This window comes from Tachysurus fulvidraco, chromosome 6, assembly GCF_022655615.1.
Source record: "Tachysurus fulvidraco isolate hzauxx_2018 chromosome 6, HZAU_PFXX_2.0, whole genome shotgun sequence".
In the NCBI taxonomy this organism is placed as follows: Eukaryota; Metazoa; Chordata; class Actinopteri; order Siluriformes; family Bagridae; genus Tachysurus; species Tachysurus fulvidraco.
The window spans coordinates 11,483,179-11,501,410 of record NC_062523.1 but is presented as its reverse complement, the minus strand read 5'-3'; the positions used below and the strand labels follow the sequence as shown (position 1 = coordinate 11,501,410).

At 38.2% G+C, this 18,232-nt stretch overlaps 3 protein-coding genes across 4 annotated transcripts; 1 reads left to right on the top strand and 2 right to left on the bottom strand.

The window, feature by feature from the left end:
- The first annotated feature begins 463 nt into the window (after positions 1 to 463).
- Positions 464 to 7,661, top strand: fastkd1 (FAST kinase domains 1). 2 transcript variants are annotated; one of them, XM_047815134.1, is made up of 15 exons: positions 464 to 595; positions 1,159 to 1,427; positions 2,223 to 2,291; positions 2,597 to 2,722; positions 2,815 to 3,213; positions 3,741 to 3,851; positions 4,041 to 4,172; positions 4,521 to 5,007; positions 5,600 to 5,714; positions 5,805 to 5,933; positions 6,251 to 6,382; positions 6,503 to 6,613; positions 6,689 to 6,830; positions 7,196 to 7,310; positions 7,391 to 7,661. In XM_047815134.1, the coding sequence occupies exons 1-15, from the start codon at positions 524 to 526 to the stop codon at positions 7,490 to 7,492; spliced, it is 2,511 nt and encodes an 836-aa protein (XP_047671090.1). In that variant the 5' UTR covers positions 464 to 523; the 3' UTR covers positions 7,493 to 7,661. The 2 variants fall into 2 exon arrangements, with proteins under 2 accessions (XP_047671090.1, XP_047671091.1); XM_047815135.1 differs by having other exon boundaries at positions 482 to 595; positions 927 to 1,427.
- Positions 7,662 to 11,354, bottom strand: klhl41a (kelch-like family member 41a). Its single transcript, XM_027164329.2, has 6 exons — positions 10,159 to 11,354; positions 9,497 to 9,654; positions 9,300 to 9,407; positions 9,024 to 9,209; positions 8,142 to 8,285; positions 7,662 to 8,033 (listed from the first exon to the last, which is right to left on the bottom strand). The coding sequence occupies exons 1-6, from the start codon at positions 11,239 to 11,241 to the stop codon at positions 7,922 to 7,924; spliced, it is 1,791 nt and encodes a 596-aa protein (XP_027020130.2). The 5' UTR covers positions 11,242 to 11,354; the 3' UTR covers positions 7,662 to 7,921.
- Positions 11,355 to 11,975: 621 nt separating this feature from the next.
- bbs5 (Bardet-Biedl syndrome 5) lies at positions 11,976 to 17,065 on the bottom strand. The gene is made up of 12 exons (XM_027164140.2): positions 16,845 to 17,065; positions 15,702 to 15,784; positions 15,496 to 15,561; positions 15,350 to 15,399; positions 15,123 to 15,250; positions 14,217 to 14,352; positions 14,018 to 14,113; positions 13,865 to 13,927; positions 13,650 to 13,784; positions 13,464 to 13,547; positions 12,473 to 12,496; positions 11,976 to 12,374 (listed from the first exon to the last, which is right to left on the bottom strand). Exons 1-12 carry the CDS (start codon positions 16,904 to 16,906, stop codon positions 12,273 to 12,275), a joined length of 1,029 nt encoding a protein of 342 aa, XP_027019941.1. The 5' UTR covers positions 16,907 to 17,065; the 3' UTR covers positions 11,976 to 12,272.
- Positions 17,066 to 18,232: the final 1,167 nt, after the last annotated feature.

Sequence of the window (18,232 nt, the reverse complement as noted above, 5' to 3'; positions counted from 1 at the left end):
AGAAGAATTGGTCAGTTTCAGATGGGGTCCAGAGGTAAAGTGTTTGGAGTTTTCCTGAAGTGTCTTAAGTTCTGGGCTAATATTTAATCATGCAAACTACACCTTAAATAGATATTTTACTTTAAGACTTTGTTTATTATTGCATCATGATGATTTTGGTTTAGTTCAGTCTTATTTTATCTATATAAAACAACATTGAAGACTGTGTAGATAGAAATAATAATTATTATACAGATATAAATGCAAAGCCATGTTTAAAAACACATCCATCCCCTTAAGTCTGAGATCTATCTATCATCACTGTTTTTCCCATATAGTCACAAGAACCAAATGTTGCTGTTTATTTATTTGCTTACCTGATAATAATATATTCTACATTCTGTAGAGCCTTTTGCTTTGAACTATGGAATACAAAGCTGTTGCGAATAAAGGACTTTTATTTTGAAATCCAAAAAAACTTCTGGCTGTTGTTTCTGCTGAGGTTCTTCACACTGTGAATCCGTAAGCAAATGGTCTGAAAAAAATGGTTCCTTTGGAGACATTTAAAGACAATTTTCTTGTTTTAATATCCTGGCGTTATCCTTCTGACACTGTGGTTAGTGTAAAATAAAATTAATGCCATATACATGTATTATATTCATCTACTCTGAGATTAGAAGATAGCTAGCTAAAAAAAAAAGTCCCCACGTGAGGTCACACATGCCTGGTAACATTAGGAAGTCATACTATGTCTTTCTGAACCACGTTTCAGTGTTTCATTTCTTTTTTGTTCAATAGTTACAGAACATTAAACATATTTAATATTTGATAATTTCTCCCCGTATGGGATGTGACAGAGTATAAGCTTCCCTGTTACCATGACGACCCTTCCATATACTCATATATACTCATTAATATATAATGGTGTATATTCTCTTTATGTTCAGAAAAGAAAGTCTAATTTCTAATAGTAATTCCAAGAGGCACATAATCAGCAGAACCAGAGTCCAGACCCTGTGAACTTTTTCTCACGTGGCCCTTAAGGAGACCCAGTTCTGAAGCGTGTAATATGAAGAGCAGGTTGCCTTTCTGACCTGCCCCTGGACTCTGGTCATGCTCAGGCTTTGTGCCCTACGATGCCCCCCTCACAGACTATTTCATCATGGTATTGTGTGTCAGGACCATGTCCTGGGGCAGCTCCGTGCCTGCACAGAAGAGGACCAGCTTTTTGATGTAGTGAACAAGAACAAGGCAAAACTCTCTGTAGGGCATGTGGGCTTTGCCGTGGGCCTGCTATGGCAGTTTCAGAGGGAGAGACCAGAAATGCTGCGGACTGTCAAACTGATCCGGGGTCATCCACAGTTCCTTACGCTTCGAGTTCTTGCTGAGAACAAGATCAGCATGATGGACGATGCAACGCTGGTGGACATACTTTATGGTGGACTCAGGTACATCACCTATAACAGAGAATTGTCAGTTGGACCCTTTACACACAGATTATGGTCATGCACAGAGCCGATAATATAGACGTAGATCTTGCTTCATTATGACAAGTAACTAAAATGATCCTGGATTTGCTGCTGCTGAGTGGGGGACCATATGGACAATCTAAATATCAATGTGATTACTTATGAAATCATAAAGATGATGTAGGATTCTGTGATTGCTACAACACAGCTTTGCGTCACTAAACACTTGTTCGACAAAATCAACTTTAATATTAAAGCTCTAATGAATTCAGAAACAACTTTGGCACTTATATCGAAAAGTTTTCATTAGCTCAAAAGTTCCTTGTTATACAGCTGCAAATTTTGATCAAATGGGACACAGTTATAGACAGCAGATAATTATTATATTAATCTCACTATCCGGTACCACACAGATGAGGATGGCTTTCTTGTTTGAGTCTGGTACCTCTCGTGGTTTCTTCTTAATATCGTTTCAGTTTTTCCTCATCACCGTTATATCTGGTTTGCTCATTAGAAATAAATATAAATAGACTTTTGACCTTCTTTTATCTCTCTTCTTTTGTACTGTGATACTCCAGGATAGAGCTCATTGTGTTGTGTGATATTTTTGCCAATAGATTGCAAAAGCACTACATTTTCTTCTCCTCTCTTTCTCACTTCACACTCCATGAGTAATGCATCCGCTACATACGTATCTGTATAAAACAACTGATGTGATTGATTTCATCTGTTCATCTTTTCATCATCCACATTGCTGTGTTTCTCTTTTGAAAGACTTCAGATTGAACCACATGACTCTCTCATCCAGCAGCTGGTGGTTGAAGCATGGAATAGATTAGAAAGGTATTGTGAACCTTGAGTGTGTAAAATATATATTGACACTTTAATAGTGGTTTGTGATATGCATTGTCCAGTATTTTAAATGACATGATGCTGTATTATATTTGGTGCCAGCAAAAGTATCCCCACAAAAAGCATTTTATAACATGTCATGCACAAAAGCAAGTTGGTAAATGAAATCTGTTGGTATAAAAAATATAATTTAATGCTTAATCATATATAAAAATGATACGTGGCTCAGTGTTGTAGATTTGTGGATTGTAATTGACTAAAATATCAATCTATTTTCTGTTTTATTTATTTTCCAGATTCCCTATGACAACTCTGTCCAAGTTGTCTATTTGTTTAAATGACCTGGGGCTGCACCACAGCCCACTGATGGGTCACATTACTGAGATTGTGAATCAGAGACTGGATTCAATAGTAGATGCCAGGTATTGATGATCTCTGTTTCAAAAAACATCTGTTCCATACAAAGTCCTTTATTCAGATAGAAATCAAATCATCTTTCTTTTATCTTTCTCAGAGTGTTGACTACGCTTATGATCAGTATGTCGTCACTGCTGTCAGCCCGCTTACGGGCCGCACTGATCGTAAAAGCTGAGATACTTCTGGACACGATGGACACATTCCATTACAACAACCCTAGGAGGGTAGTGCAGTTCCTTCGGCATATCAAGTGCATCCATCGGCCCTTACTGGAGAAGTGCAGCCGCATTTTCCTGAAAAATGTCCCTAATCTGGACGTGGAGAACCTCAGTATTATAGTGACGCTGTATCAGTCGTTGTCGTTCAGCAACTGGGACTTCAGACAGGCTGCCATTCAGAGGCTGGTGGAGCTGATGCCCTCGTGCACGGACCCAGAATCTTTTACAAAGCTCTTTATTGCTTTGGGACCCCTGGCAGGACCTGCGACCAGAGAGAGGTAAAAGCAGGAAAAATGGACCAGGACCTGTTTCAGAGTTAATCTCTAGAAAACAATACACTTAATACGCTGGTTATATGCTTGCAAAAGTTGATTCCTTACATTCCTGTAAAAAGAAGTAATAAAAAAATAATAATAAGGACACAGATGTTATTTGATTATGACAAGTAACTACAATTATCATGTTTTTTTTGCTGCTGAGGACGATCCCCTTATGTACAACCTTAATATCAGTGCAATTACTTAAAAACCATAAAGACAGCTTAGGATTCTGTGATTGCTTTGCAACTATAGCAGTTATTTTTTTCTATAGTAACAGCTCACAGCGGTTGCTTCACATAATATACGACTAATAAAGAGCAGGAAGGCTTTAGGAGAGGCTTTTAACTAACAATAAAGCATTAAATGGCACAATGTGCTGCTCTTCAGTAACTGCTTTATCTTAGTCAGATAAGGAGGGAATATACCCTGGATTTGGGTTTAATTAGTGCTTGTGATATTTAGCTTGTACTGAATTTGTGTAACAGGTTGGAAAGCACAGCGCTGCTGTTGGCCGATCAGCTGAGTGCTCACCAAGCTCTAGTGATCACTGAGACACTGGAGGAGATGCAGAGCCGAAACTTTCAACTCATTAATAAGTAAGACCTTCATTCTCACTTTTCCTGGGTTTATGGAAAAGTGATCTCTGTACATAATGTATCAGTGAGTTCAAGTACACATCATTATGTTGAGACACAGCTGGTTAGGCCATAGTTTATACAGTATATCCTATATTGATGCGTGTGATGACTGATTTATTGATGACTGATTTATTATTTTTTTTTTAGAATTGCATCTGTGCTGCACAAGAATCTGGAGGTGTATAGGCCAGTTGAGATTGCAAAGATCATCCAGGCGCTTATACTGCTGCACTGTCAGAGTCCTGAGCTCTTCTCCAGGCTGAGGAGTATAGTGCTACGGTGAGTCTCACCCAGGCCAAAAGTTGATTTATTGGCATGACAAATATTAACATTTGTTATTATCATCCTTTGATTGATTAACTTGTTTGTGGCGATTAACCACAATAATTAATCGTAAAGGTACTGTATGGTCATTTATCTACGGATACATTTTTCTTCACAGTATTTTATTAGTTTGCTCTCAAACTAATGTTTATAGACTAAACAATGTTGATCAAAGCCAGAGATAACTGTATGAGCAGTAGAGAGAGGAGCATGCCATTACTTAGGACTCAGGGCCTTTAATAATTACCATTAATTCGTTATAAAGGTATTTTATTTGAATCCCATTATTTGTGTCTTTATTAGTTACTTGCAGGTCTGTGTGCACATATACGAGGTGATCATGCTGACTCGTGTGCTCGCCATGCTGCCCTCAGCACGTATCGAGGAGCCTGTTTTATCTCGCATCGATGCCGTGTTGCCTCAGTGCAACCTAATGGGTCTGAGTTCACTCACAACGACCGTTGCCAAATGGATGCGAAATGATCCCTCCTACAGCCAGAGCACTCACAGCAAGTACGTGTGTCTGCTGCAGAACCTAAACCGACATGCACATGAACGAGTCCATGCAGCCAAGAAGCTGGACCAGCTCTTGGAGGAGCTTAAATTCATGTCAGGGGAATGGTTTGAGGAGATGCTGCTTGAGGAAACAATTACAGTAATTCAGAGTTTGGCAGAACAGATCACCTTGAACAATATGCTAGACCTGGTCCTGTTTTTGACCAGGACCACCTACCGCTCGACTACACTGCTGGACCGAATTGCCAGCATAGCCTTACAGAACACACAGAAGGTACGTTGATTTTTTTTTAAAATTCTTACATTTAATATCTGTGCCTAATTGTATGAATGGTGTTTCAAAGTGATTATAGTTATAGTCTTTAAAAGCCTAAGTCCAATCAACTGGTTACTTGATTTATAAATCTAAAGCTCAGTAAACTAAGGATAAATAATTTTATTCTGAAGCTGTAATTTAAAGCAAATGCTGTAAATATGATACAAATTTGTTCTGTATACACATTTTAATGGTGATTTGAGGTGTGGGCTTAAGAATAAAAAGCTGTAAATAAATATAATTGCAAGCATCTAGAGACTGTTCAGACAGGTCTCCTAGATGTTTGCACAAAATTTAGTGAACAAAACCTCAGTGACTGGCAGTTACGGAGTGGAAAAGCTTTGTTGAGGGGAGAGATCAGACTTGGACTGGAAGGCTACAGTAACTCACATAGCCAAGAGCAGAAATCCGAGGCTACATCGTGTACAGTCGTCCCTAAATTGGACATTTGAAGTATTCTCATCTTCATCTGTGTCTAGAAACTGTATCTGAATAATATTTAGTGCATTTACTGCATTCAGATACATATTTGATATTTTTTATCCCTTAGATTCATTACTCTGCAGTTTATGTCACTCTGCTTCCATTTGCTGTGCTTAACTACGACTCTCCAAAGGTGGACAAGTTGTTTGATGCTTACATTCATCATTTCACTCCAAAAATTAGTGAGTTCTTTTTTTGAAAGCTTGAACCATTTTGATTATTAGAAATTGAGCTAGAAGTAGACTTAAATGCCTTGTGCTTTATATTCCCAGGTTTGTTTGACCCTCACATGTTGGTACTGTTGGCTTATGTCTTGGCTCTGACCAGCCGGTTCCCAGAGCCACTGATTAGAGAAATATTCAGAGTGGATTTCTTGGCCAAGCTGGACGCACAGCTTGAGAGTATGTATAGTTACTAAATGCTTGTTTTCAGGAAAATTAATCGTATTACAGATTTTCTGACAGATCACAGATTAGCCTTTTAAACTGATAACATATTTATTTATGAATATTACTTTTATACAACCTGTGACTTAAATGTGTCTCAGAAGTCATTAAGTAGTTTAGGAATCAGATTTACAACTGTTTGAAATGAAATCTTTAATGGATGTAAGAGATACTTTATGATTGAAATGGCCAGTTGTAAACAGGACACTTATTAATATATCATGTAAAAAAATTTACTGATGCTCAACTTCCAATACATCTCCCATTAACAGCACTCTCAAGCACTCAGAACATGCGAGTGCGTTCTCGCCTGATGCAGCTGAACCGCGCCGTGTGTCTCGAGTGCCCGGAGTTTCAGGTGCCCTGGTTCCACGAGCACTACTGCATGCAGCTCCATAGGAGGGGTGAGTAAAGATACTTGTCTCTTATTGTAGTGCAGCTGATTTTAGAGCACCAAAAGTGAAACAACAGTATGTCTGCAGTGATCATGATGACTAAAGAATTTTTCTTTCTGAAACACCCAGACAGCTACATTAATCTAGCCCAGCAGCAGATCCACAGGATGCTGGGAGAAGTGCTTGGAGGCATTAACTGTGTCAGAGTGGGAGTGTTGACTCCATACTACTACACCGTCGGTGAGGATCATTTTCAACTACATCCTTCCCAGTGAGTAGTTGGAATAGTTTTACAATTTTGAATCCATTTCACAGATTACGAGTGCATCCTGGATCCCAATCTGCAGGCACTGCCTTACAGTACACTGAGTGATTTGCAGATCAACAAAGATGGAAAGGTGCACTGGGACTCCGGGTCAGAGAAGGAGAGGACAGAGCTCCCTCCAGGTGCTCAGCGGTATGTACATGTTGGAATTGGGATGCTTGGTTGGGTGAATAAGAACATAATTAGGTATGCTGTTATATGAATATAATTAATGATCTGGGTGTTATTGATGCCACTGCCCTGACAAAAATGACAAGTTTTTATTTATTAAAGTCTATCTCTCTCTCTTGCTCTCTTTCTCTCTCTCTGTCTAAGTCACTCTCTCTTCTTAGAGAAAGCTTCAACATATCACCATATAAAAAAGTTTTTATTATTATAATTTTTTTTATACTTTAATTTTTAATATTATTGTAGACAGCCAGCCCTACTGATCCCCTTTCTGGCCAATCACATTTGAGAATTCAACAGCACTGATATACAGAATTTTGTTTCCTTAGCATTGCTGTAGACTTCCTGAATTCTAAGTCCTTCTGCAAAAACTCACAACATGTGAAAGGAGATGTCCTGATGAGAAAGAGACATCTGGAGATTTTAGGGTATCAAGTTCTGCAGGTGAGAAAAAAGGGAGATGTTCCTTTATTACTATCTAGTTTCAAAAACCGATAAGACTCATGGACCGTTCTCGTTTACAGATTCCTCACTTTGAATGGAATTCTATGGAGCTCTCAACGCCTGATGCCTGGAAGGAATATTTGAGAAAGAAGTTATTCACTGAGCTGCACTCAGTTACTTAAACTGACTGAACACTTTATGATTATACAAATATTACACTCTTCTCTGGATATCCATGCTGGTATGTTTATCTGGAGGTGTGTGACTACCGATGGACTGCATATCATGTGCAAGTGCCCCATTTTTCTTTTTATAATAACTACAAGAATACAAAGAAATATCACACTGCCATTATGCCTCATGTGTTTTTTTAATATCTGTATATTTTTGCTGTAATTTATTGAATGTAAAATTTCATTTTGCAATCTTGAACAAATACATGATTTTGAGCTCAAACTTTAAAAACAAAAACATCATTTGTGTATAAGAATATCTTCAACAGCTTTGTGAAAATCCAAAATTCTCAAACTGTTGTTTTAATGCACTATTAAATTATATCTGGAATCATTAGACTAAAAATAAACTGTTCCTTGACAGAGAATGGGCCATTTTTACAGTTTGGGCATTTTCACAGCATTTAGTCGCATGGAAACGCAGGAAGCACCAGCTGCATAACGCATCTCTCTCAAAATTCCAGACCACTGCTTCTTGTCCTCTTCATACCTATCAAAAAAATATAGTCCAAAGGTTAACATCTTGCTGCAGAAAGAGCAATTAGGCTACTGGCTTTGTTGTAATGCTTATAACAAGATTCTGATAGTCATTACTTACTGCCAAATGTCTATGATCTCTGACGGAACACATTCTTTATCTTGCTCTACCATGGTAAATCCCCCGACTGAAAAAAGCTCGCCATCAATACTTACAACATTTACTGAGCTCCTCTCCTGTGCAAACTCAGGGAAGGATTCCCACCTAAAAGGCAAAATGTTTATATAGCATGATTATGTACGTAGCGATGTGCATGTAGTTGGTGTACTGGGAATCTGATGTATAATTATATTATTCCAATAAAATGTGTAAAAGTCCATTTACGGAAAGCTATCTACAGTACAGTAAGCAACTATCATGACTGAATGGCATCAGTGGGTACCTTTCAGTGCTTGACAAATAAGACATATTTTTTAAAACCTCATTTTTACCCAGCATCAAAATAGATAAGATATCTTTTGAAGCTAACATTGGTGGAAGATATACTTCCAAAAAGACGAGCCTTGTCGTCAGTTCTTTAAAACCTTTGAGATTCAAAAGCAATAGGTGAACATTATCCTGTTTTTGGACTCCTACAACATAGGTCAAAATATATGGACACCTGACCCTCAGACCTATATGTGGTTGTTGAACAAGCAAATTCTATGGCATTAATATGGCATTATCTCTCCTTTAGCTACCAGAACAGCCTCCACTATTCTGGGAATGCTTTACAGTAGGTATTTTTGTATGTCTTGTGTGGGGATTTGATTCAGCCACAAGAGCATTAGTGGAGCTGTGCTATATAAACCATGATGGCTTAGAAAACCAAAGGGATTGGTTCAGTCTGCTGAAATATGTCTACATCTGGACCATGATCTGATAGTTGATGGTGGCTGGTCTAAAGTATTGTATCACAGCAGTTGTGTAATAAAACAGCTACCTGTACATAATAGCACTTACTTGTTGGTTCCAAAGTCATAGGCTTCACATGATGCTAAGAGATTGTTCTCGTTGACTCCTCCAACCACAATGATTTTTCCTTTATGGACAACTGCCCCAAACATGGACCGTGGTGTTTTCATTGCAGCTAGCTCCTTCCATTCAGACTTCTTATGATTATATGCAAACATTTTGCTGATGGTTTTGCTATTTTGTACATACAGAAAAAAAATTAAACACACTAGATTATACAAAATTCACAATTTTATGATAAGTATTGCTTTAACACCAATTTACTTGTCATCTGTCTTTCCTCCTATACAGTACACCAGGCCATTTTCTGAGATCACACAGTGCCCGTGTAGCTTCAGGGGAAGCTTTTTTGTTTCGCTCCATTTCATCTTGCTGTAAAACAACAAACAGGACTCATGAGAGTTTTTGTTAATTGCCAGGCTCCTATTAAGTGGAAACAAAGTAATGGATGTCACACTTACTTAGTATCATAACACATTACTGAGTCAAGAGACTCATTGGTCTGTAAATCTTTGCCAGCAACAGCAAATATGAGATTCTCAAATTCTCCAAGAGCAAAGAGACATCGGGGAGAAGGTAATGGAGGTATAGCAATCCAGTCCGCACTAATGGGATCCAGCTGTAATAAAGATCAGGCTTATATTTACGTTTTGATTGTTAAGAATATTAACCATGTAATAAAAAATATTACATATATAATATATATACACACACACACAGAGAGCCCTTAACTGTTGATCTAAATTGAACTGAGCAGGGTGAATTTCCAACTATTTATAATAATGGTAATACTACTAACAACTGGTTTCTATATAAACAGCTACTTCACAGTGACTTGTATTGGCAAATTTCATAATAATCTAGGGCTAATAATAACTAGATAATTACTGGTTAACTTTCAGGAGTTGCATGGTTGCAACTTTTTTGTCAGATTAACTTCAAGAAAGACAAGTGAGAGATTACAGACAAGACATGACTTGTAATTGATGGCATAATTGCCTTTTGTATAAGAAGAATAAACCAATTTGGTATGTGCAGTTAGAGCAAAATAATACACTTCAGTGAGTAAATAGTAACTCTGCTTTATGTCAGACTGCATCACATTACTCAGCCATCGATTTACCTGAAAACAGTAGCACTGTAACGGTGAGTCTTTATTTTCCTCATCCACAAACAATCCACCTACAACAAAAAGTTGATTCCTCTTTGTTACAATGCTGCCATGATTTCGAGGTATCTGCTCAGCCATTGCCGCCAGTGAGCATTCATTCTCAATAGGATCATAAGCCACGGCCGCTGTGTCATTAATCATAACGATAAGGTTCTTGGTGTACATGCCAAGCCTTCGGGTGTCGTTCAGATATCCAGGCATTGTGCTCTCTTCGTCCTCTTTTCCTTCTATCTTTCCTGGAAGTTTTCCAGCAAAGGCATCTTTGATGACCTTAAGCTTCTTCACAAGCTCAGGATCAGCTTTGATAATATCATCCTTTTCTACCTTTTCATTGAAATATTTTTCTGGGAGCAGTCGGAAACGAATATGCTCAAAGGCATCACCTAAATGCTTTGCACGGTTCTCTTTGTCCTTCCTGATCCACTTCATTAGCAGCTCAAACACCAATTCCTCTTTCTCCACGTGGAGGGAATCACTTCCTATGATGGCAAACAGTTCAGGAGGGTTGAACTCGAGAAAATCTTGCTCATTGTAAAGAATCTCGAATCGTTCAGCAATGTAGTCTCTTGCTGCCATGGCCAGCCTTGGACAATTTAACAAGAGCCCCAGTCGGAAGATTGCCAGACAGTTTCCTAGAGAGAGTTGCTTCTGCAGGAAGTTTACACACACCGTGAACACAGATGGAATCTGAAAACGGTTGGCTACCGTGAGAACATCTTGCACGTTCTCATCTGTAATATCTATTTCTGCAGAATAGAGATAATTCACGATCATGTCCATTATTGATGGATCCACATTTTCCAGAACTACCTCCTTGCCTGTGTTGCTCTTCTCTTTGCCATCTTCAGAGAAGTAAATTTCTCTAAAGTAAGGGCTACATGCTGCCATGATGAGTTTGTGACATGGCAAACTTCTGTCCCCTACTTTTAAAATGCAGTCAACAAACTTGTTCTCGTTCAAAAGGTCTTTCAGACCATCTTGGAGCAGGGTGCTCTGATAGAGCTTCAGGTCCTCTTTCATGCTTGTCGGTTCCATCTCTACTGAGTGTGTGTGTGTGTGTGTAGATCAGGGAGGATGTTGGGATTGCAATGCTTCCACTTCTCTCGCTATCTTGGTAGTAATAGTATGTGTTGACGCAGAGCAAAGACAGAATCTGATGCGGTTTAACCCTGCCTCTCTATATTTAGCTCCTTTCACAGACAGAAAGAATTCAGGTTGGCCAGATTAGAAAAACGGTCACATTTGTCAGCTGTCGAAGACACGAAGCAACAACTGTGAACTGTGAGCAAAGCAATTATGTCTGGGCTACTGGCATTCTCATGTGAGGAAGTACATTTGTCAACTTTTCATCTATTGTTAACCTAAAATTGTATGTCATTATGTTAATCATGAGTTTTGATTTTTTTTTTTTGGTAAACTTATTTATGTGTAATGATCTCAAATGATGTAAAGATGATTAATGGCACAAGTATATCCATCAGCTTTTCCTGGTGCTGACTCATTCAGATGCCTTTTCTGTGTCCAGGTTTCTATTTACATAGTGAATGCGTTTCCTACGAGCTGACCTTCCCCATTGTACAGGTCAGCAAAGAGCAGCTGTTGGAACTGTTAATCTCTGCTACTGAGCTGTTTGCTAAAATCCTTAGCAATACTGACACATTTTAAAATAACTTCATGATGCCTATTGTTTAAAATAACAGGCCACATAACACTTCAGCAAGGAATTCTTACATGCATTAACTCTACCTAAAAATACACTTAATTCAAGGTGTTGTTCTGGTATGTTTATTACACCCTAGTAGCAAAAATATCACATCTTTTTGACAAAATGTGACAGCATACAAATATCTCATCCAATTATTTCTACCATAAACTGATAATATGCTATATATTTTCATATTATTTACAAAATATATAAATTAAGTCTGGAAATAAATAAAAACACCTAGGTACAAATTACTGTAAATAAACAATAAGAATTTAAACCATAAAACCTTTCCTTTCAGCCTTTGAATACACTCATGGTTAACAATTTACACTGATCCAGTTAGTACAATTTCATCTATTCAACCCATGACCTCCCAAAGTCCTTGAAGCGTGAAGCCATCTTTTAATTTCTCCACCGCTAAACCAAGCTCCTCAGAGAACACCGGCTCTCGATCTTGTTGCTTTAAAAGAAAAATTCATATCAAATTACATAAAAATTTCACAGATCAAGATGAGTTAAAGAGTGATCGAGGAAGTCATGACAGGTAGGAAGATGTACCTTGTTGCCATCAGCAAAGTATGCCTGTAATAAGAAAAAAATTAAATAAAATGTTTTGTAATACATGCATATGAAAATGCACTTCAGTCTAAATATGTTTGAAACCAAGCAACAACAGTGATTGCTGATGTGTCATCCTGATACCTGCTTAAGCATGGTGTTATTTTCAGTGTGTGAGAGAGAAAGCCCCCTGCTAATCATCAGAGGTGATAAAAGAGCAACTAATCATTCTGATATATAGTCTTAAAAAAGTACAGCTTGAAACTCATAACTAAAATTTTAGTCAGTGCTTTAAAGATCTTTAGTATGAGGAAAAGAGGTTTTTTATTTGATTGCATATTTAACTTTAATATATAAGTGAAGTTGGGCATTGGAGAATGGAGTTCAATAAGTGCAACCTTTAAGCTATCCAAGTTGATTCATTTTCTACAACAGAGACTCAGAGAGAGAGAGAGAGAGAGAGAGAGAGAGAGAGAGAGAGAGAGAGAGAGAGAGAGAGAGAGAGAGAGAGAGGCAGATACAGAAAGAGAGAGAGAGAGAGAGAGAGAGAGAGAGAGAGAGAGTCAGAGGCAGAGACAGAAAGAGAGAGAGAGAGAGAGAGAGAGTCAGAGGCAGAGACAGAAAGAGAGAGAGAGAGAGAGAGAGGGAGGTAGGGAAAGGGATTATTTAGTTTTTTTTTTTTTATAAGTTTTTTAGACCACATTTCTTCTGCTAAGACGAAGATGGTTCACCGATACCCTTTCAGGTTGTAATAATGTGTTGAACAGTTATTAATCCATTACATTATCTTCAATCATCTCCTTGGTTGTTTTGTATACTTGATGCAGGTCAACAATTTGACCCTTTTGAAACAGAGTAACATCTTCCATAAGCTACTATGATAAAGTTTATTTAGTGAGAGCTAGATTACAGTTGTTGTATTAAGACTTAATATCTGTTATCACCTCTGCTGACGTTATGGTGTATTTTAGTATTAGTGTAATATACTCACTGTAAAAGCATCAGTCTGTTCATCTGGTTCGATCTCTACATCATCAGGAAGCTGCTCTACTGTTAGCTCCTCCAGCGGCTGTGGCTGTGTTCACATCGAACATAAAGATACATTTGTGAAAAGACAACATAGCAATATTTAGAACCTAACATCACTTTTTCCACCCACAAATCTTTTTATATTTACCTTTTCCTCCATCTCATATTCCACACCAAAGATTGGGTTTGCAGAATAGACTTTGTGAAGAGAGTTCATTTCCTTCACTGCATCCTGTAGTTTGTCCAGTGGATCGATCTTAAAACCCAGTACATATCCACCTGTCTGAAAGAGCAGTCTGATTTTCAGAAAAAAATTCAACTATTTTTATACATCTGAATTGCTGAGTTTATAATCAAACCCACCTGCTGAGAGCTCTCGATCACGAGCGCAAGTCCAAACTTAGAGTCTCTAATCCTTATTGAACGCTTCACAAAAGACGGGCAAGAGCAACAATCAAATCTATTCTAACAAAAGCATTTTAACAGCCATTACTGATTACTAGACTAAATACTTACTATTTGCAAGTAAGGAATGCTGACATTGAAACTTTCGTTCATGTTGGCGTGCCACACTATCCTCACATTAGTAATGAAGAAAGTGCCCAGGTTACCCTGAAACACAAAGCAAACTAAGCATCAATCATCAGATTTTATGGGAAAAAAAACAACCCAAAAAGAATCCAATCCCATTTTTCAATATAAACGACAACTGTACCTGATCGCTGGATAAATTCCAAACTCCATTGATTTTATCATACACTTGTTCACGTGGTAGTAATCTCAGCTGCTTATTCTGTATCAAAGCTGCTCTTAATTTGAGATCCCGGTACATTTTAGAGGTCTCATAAGCTCTGAAAAAAGTTATAAATTTAGATATTTACTTAAATGGCATTAAACACATTGCTGATAAGTTCTCAAATCTGATTGGTCAGAAGATGTTGATTAATATTCTATAACATTAGCTCTCACAGTTCCATCTGCAACACACTAATTTCTATACTAAGTTATTTTCTTTGTTTTCAGGTTTGTGTGGTTAGCATTTTTAGAAGGAGAATCTTGTTTTTTGGTCTATTTTTTGTACTCAATTCAAGACAAAACAGAGAAGTTAGTGAGGGAGTAACTGCTTATATCCTACACATGGTCATGGGAATCTGAAGCCTTTCCCATGAGCCTTTACTTAGACCATGTCTCATGGGCACAGGGGGTGGGAGGGGTGAACCTGGACAGGGAGCCACACACCCCCATTCAACTTCAGACAATTTAGAGATGCCAATCAGCCTACAAAGCATGTCTTTGTATTGGTAGAAAACAGGAGTACACAAGGAAACCTCCAAAGCACAGTGAGAACATGTTCTACTCCAAAGGCTTAAATCATTCTGTAAACCCAGAGGTGTGAAGCAAACCTGCTAACTTCTGATCTACTGTGTCCCTGGTGTGCTCTATCATGGAATAAACCACTTAAGGTCATTGCTGTTGGTAGTAGTACTGGGGAAGCACCACACCACACCACGTTGTGATTTATTCATTAAATATCCTAAAAGGATTAAAATATCTGGGTGAGATGCTTGAATGAGTCACAGCGGATTAACTAAGGGTGTAAATAGAATGTGTGACTCCATACCTGTGTACAGCAATGACAGAAGTGAAGAGTCTTGGACTTCCAGGAATGACATTAGTGAAGATAAACTCAAATCTTGTGTTATTTGATTTAGTCAAGATGTAAAGAGCTTCAGTCTGCCCCCTCAGTTTCTGCAACAGTTATAAACTTCAGGTCATACACAACACACTATGAAGTCTAAACCCAGGCTGACTGATAAACAATGTAAACAAGAATTAAAATATTCTTACTGAATTTGCTGTTCTTGTAGTGATGTTTATGACAGAATTGTATCCCACAGCTGTAGATTAGTTAAAAGAAGGGTATACAGTTAGCAATTCTTATGGAAATGGATGGGCTTTGTTTATATTACATATTTATAATAGATAACACTTACACAAGTTAACCCTAGGCAAGGCGACAGAATGCCAGATGATTCTTAAATTGGTCACCAGGAGTCTTCCTTTTGCAATATAGTGAACAAAAAGAGAGTCAGTGTCTCCTCATGAAAACGACTTTATTCATAATGGTCATATTGTTCTGCACCACTGATCTGCCTTTATGCATTATATAAAAGAGACACTGTATATATGAGATAAGCACCTCTATCGCCGTTATTTCCTTTAGTGTCTTCAATTGAATCCAGGCAGTCGATGAGTACCTCACCTGGCCTGGTTTTCATCTGTCTGAAATCAAGCAAAAATTCAGTTCTATTTATGGTTGGAGTTATCCTGTTTGGTCAATTTAATTGAACAGGGTTAATACAAAGCTCAATAACAGAAACAAGTGGGGCTACAGAAAAATAACAGCTTGACTTAAGGTGTTTTGTTGGTCGAGGAATTAAAAAAAATACTAGGGTTTTGAGGAATGTTCAGTATATTATTGGAAATATATAGGTTATTATTATTATTATTATTATTATTATTATTATTATTATTGGTAGTAGTAGTAGTAGTGGTAATACTACCAACAACATTAATAATAATTATTATATAGCTGTTTTCATTAAAATATTCTGAGTTTGTGGTGACTCGTAATCCTAAGGTTGTGGGTTCGAGTCTCGGGCCGGCCACGACTGAGGTGCCTTTGAGCAAGGCACCGAACCCCCCCCAACTGCTCCCCGGGCGCCGCAGCATAAATGGCTGCCCACTGCTCTGGGTGCGTGTTCACTGCTGTGTGTGCACTTTGGATGGGTCAAATGCAGAGAACGAATTCTGAGTATGGGTCACCGTACTTAGCCGTATGTCACGTCACTTCACTTCACTTTATGGTTTAGTTAAATGGGTCTCTGATGTAAACAGTTTGAGAAGCCATTCAAATACCATTCAAACTCAGTATTAGGCAAACCTAGCTAGTGTGCTAAAGACTGAGCTTTAAATTGTAGTCTGATACAAAAATCACTACCTACAGTAATGTTAATAACATTCTATAGTGATGTTGCTGATTTTAATTGAATACACTTTCGCTGTAGTTAGCTTTCTACGCTAGCGTTGCTAATGGGCTAACGCTAGCGTTGCTAATGGGCTAACGCTAGCGTTGCTAATGGGCTAGCTCTGTTAATGGGCTAACGCTAGCGTTGCTAATATTCTAACGCTAGCGTTGCAAACGGGCTAACACTAGCGATGCTAACGCTAGCGTTGCAAACGGGCTAACGCTAGCGTTGCTAATGGGCTAACGCTAGCGCTGTTAATGAGCTAACGCTAGCGATGCTAATGGGCTAACGCTAATGATTGTCTGTTAGCTTACTGTGGTGTGATGTCGAAGCGAACATCTCTGTCCTCCCAGAGTGCATCCAACACTCCTGCCATGTTCGTCCTTTAACACGCTGTACACAAAGCAGCAGGTCTGTAACCGAGATTTCAGCTGCTGACTGTCGATACTGTAGCTTGCGGATAAGAGGATTTAAAGATCAGCGTCTCTGCATCACCGTGGTAACGCTGCACAGCACGTCATACGTACATTAAAGGAGAATGAAAGACATTAAAGGAGAATAAGCTGATTAGTGAAAATCAATTAGCGTTTGAATGCTGTATATATAATTACTTTTGCTTTTACAAATTCCAACAACAATCATCATTTTAAGACATTTAGGATTCTGTAATGTCCTTCTAACTAGAGATAGGAATTAACATGCAAAACTTGTGAATGCTGTTGAGCTGAAAAACTCATTGTAAGTTCTAGTTTTTGAGAACAAGGAAAGTTGTATAAATCTGTATAATATAATAACATGTAAACTGACTAACACGCACACCAGGAAACTAGCTTTGGTATATGACATGTGATACATGCCGTCTCTGTGCTGAGTGTTTATAAGTTAAAGGTTGCTATGATGACAGGGTGTGGAGCTGGAATTATTCATCTTAATTGAACTTCACCCTCATACCTAACACAACTACAAACCCGATTAAAAAAAAGTTGGGACGCTGTACAAATTGTGAATAAAAACAGAATGCAATGATGTGGAAGTTTGATTTTTTTTATATTTTATTCAGAATACAACATAGATGACATATCAAACGTTAAAACTGAGAAAATGTATAATTTTAAGGGGAAAATAAATTGATTTTAAATTTACCTTTCAGCATTGATGGTGCCTTTCCAGATGTGTAAGCTGCCCATGCCACACGCACTTATGCAACCCCATACTATCAGAGATGCAGGCTTCTGAACTGAGCACCAATAACAACTTGGGTTGTCCTTGTCCTCTTTAGTCCGGATGACATGGCGTCCCAATTTTCCAAAAAGAACTTCAAATTTTGATTTGTCTGACCACAGAACAGTTTTCCACTTTGACACAGTCCATAAATGAGCCTTGGCCCAGAGAAAACAGCTGCGCTTCTGGAACATGTTTAGATATGGCTTCTTTTTTGACCAATAGAGTTTTAGCCGGCAACGGCGAATGGCACAGTGGATTGTGTTCACCGACAATGTTTTCTGGAAGTATTCCTGAGCCCATGTCGTGATTTCCATTACAGTAGCATTCCTGTATGTGATGCAGTGCCGTCTAAGGGTCCGAAGATCACGGGTAAACCAGTCAACCAGTATGGTTTTCCGGACTTGACCCTTACGCACAGAGATTGTTCCAGATTCTCTGAATCTTTGGAGGATATTATGCACTGTAGATGATGATAACT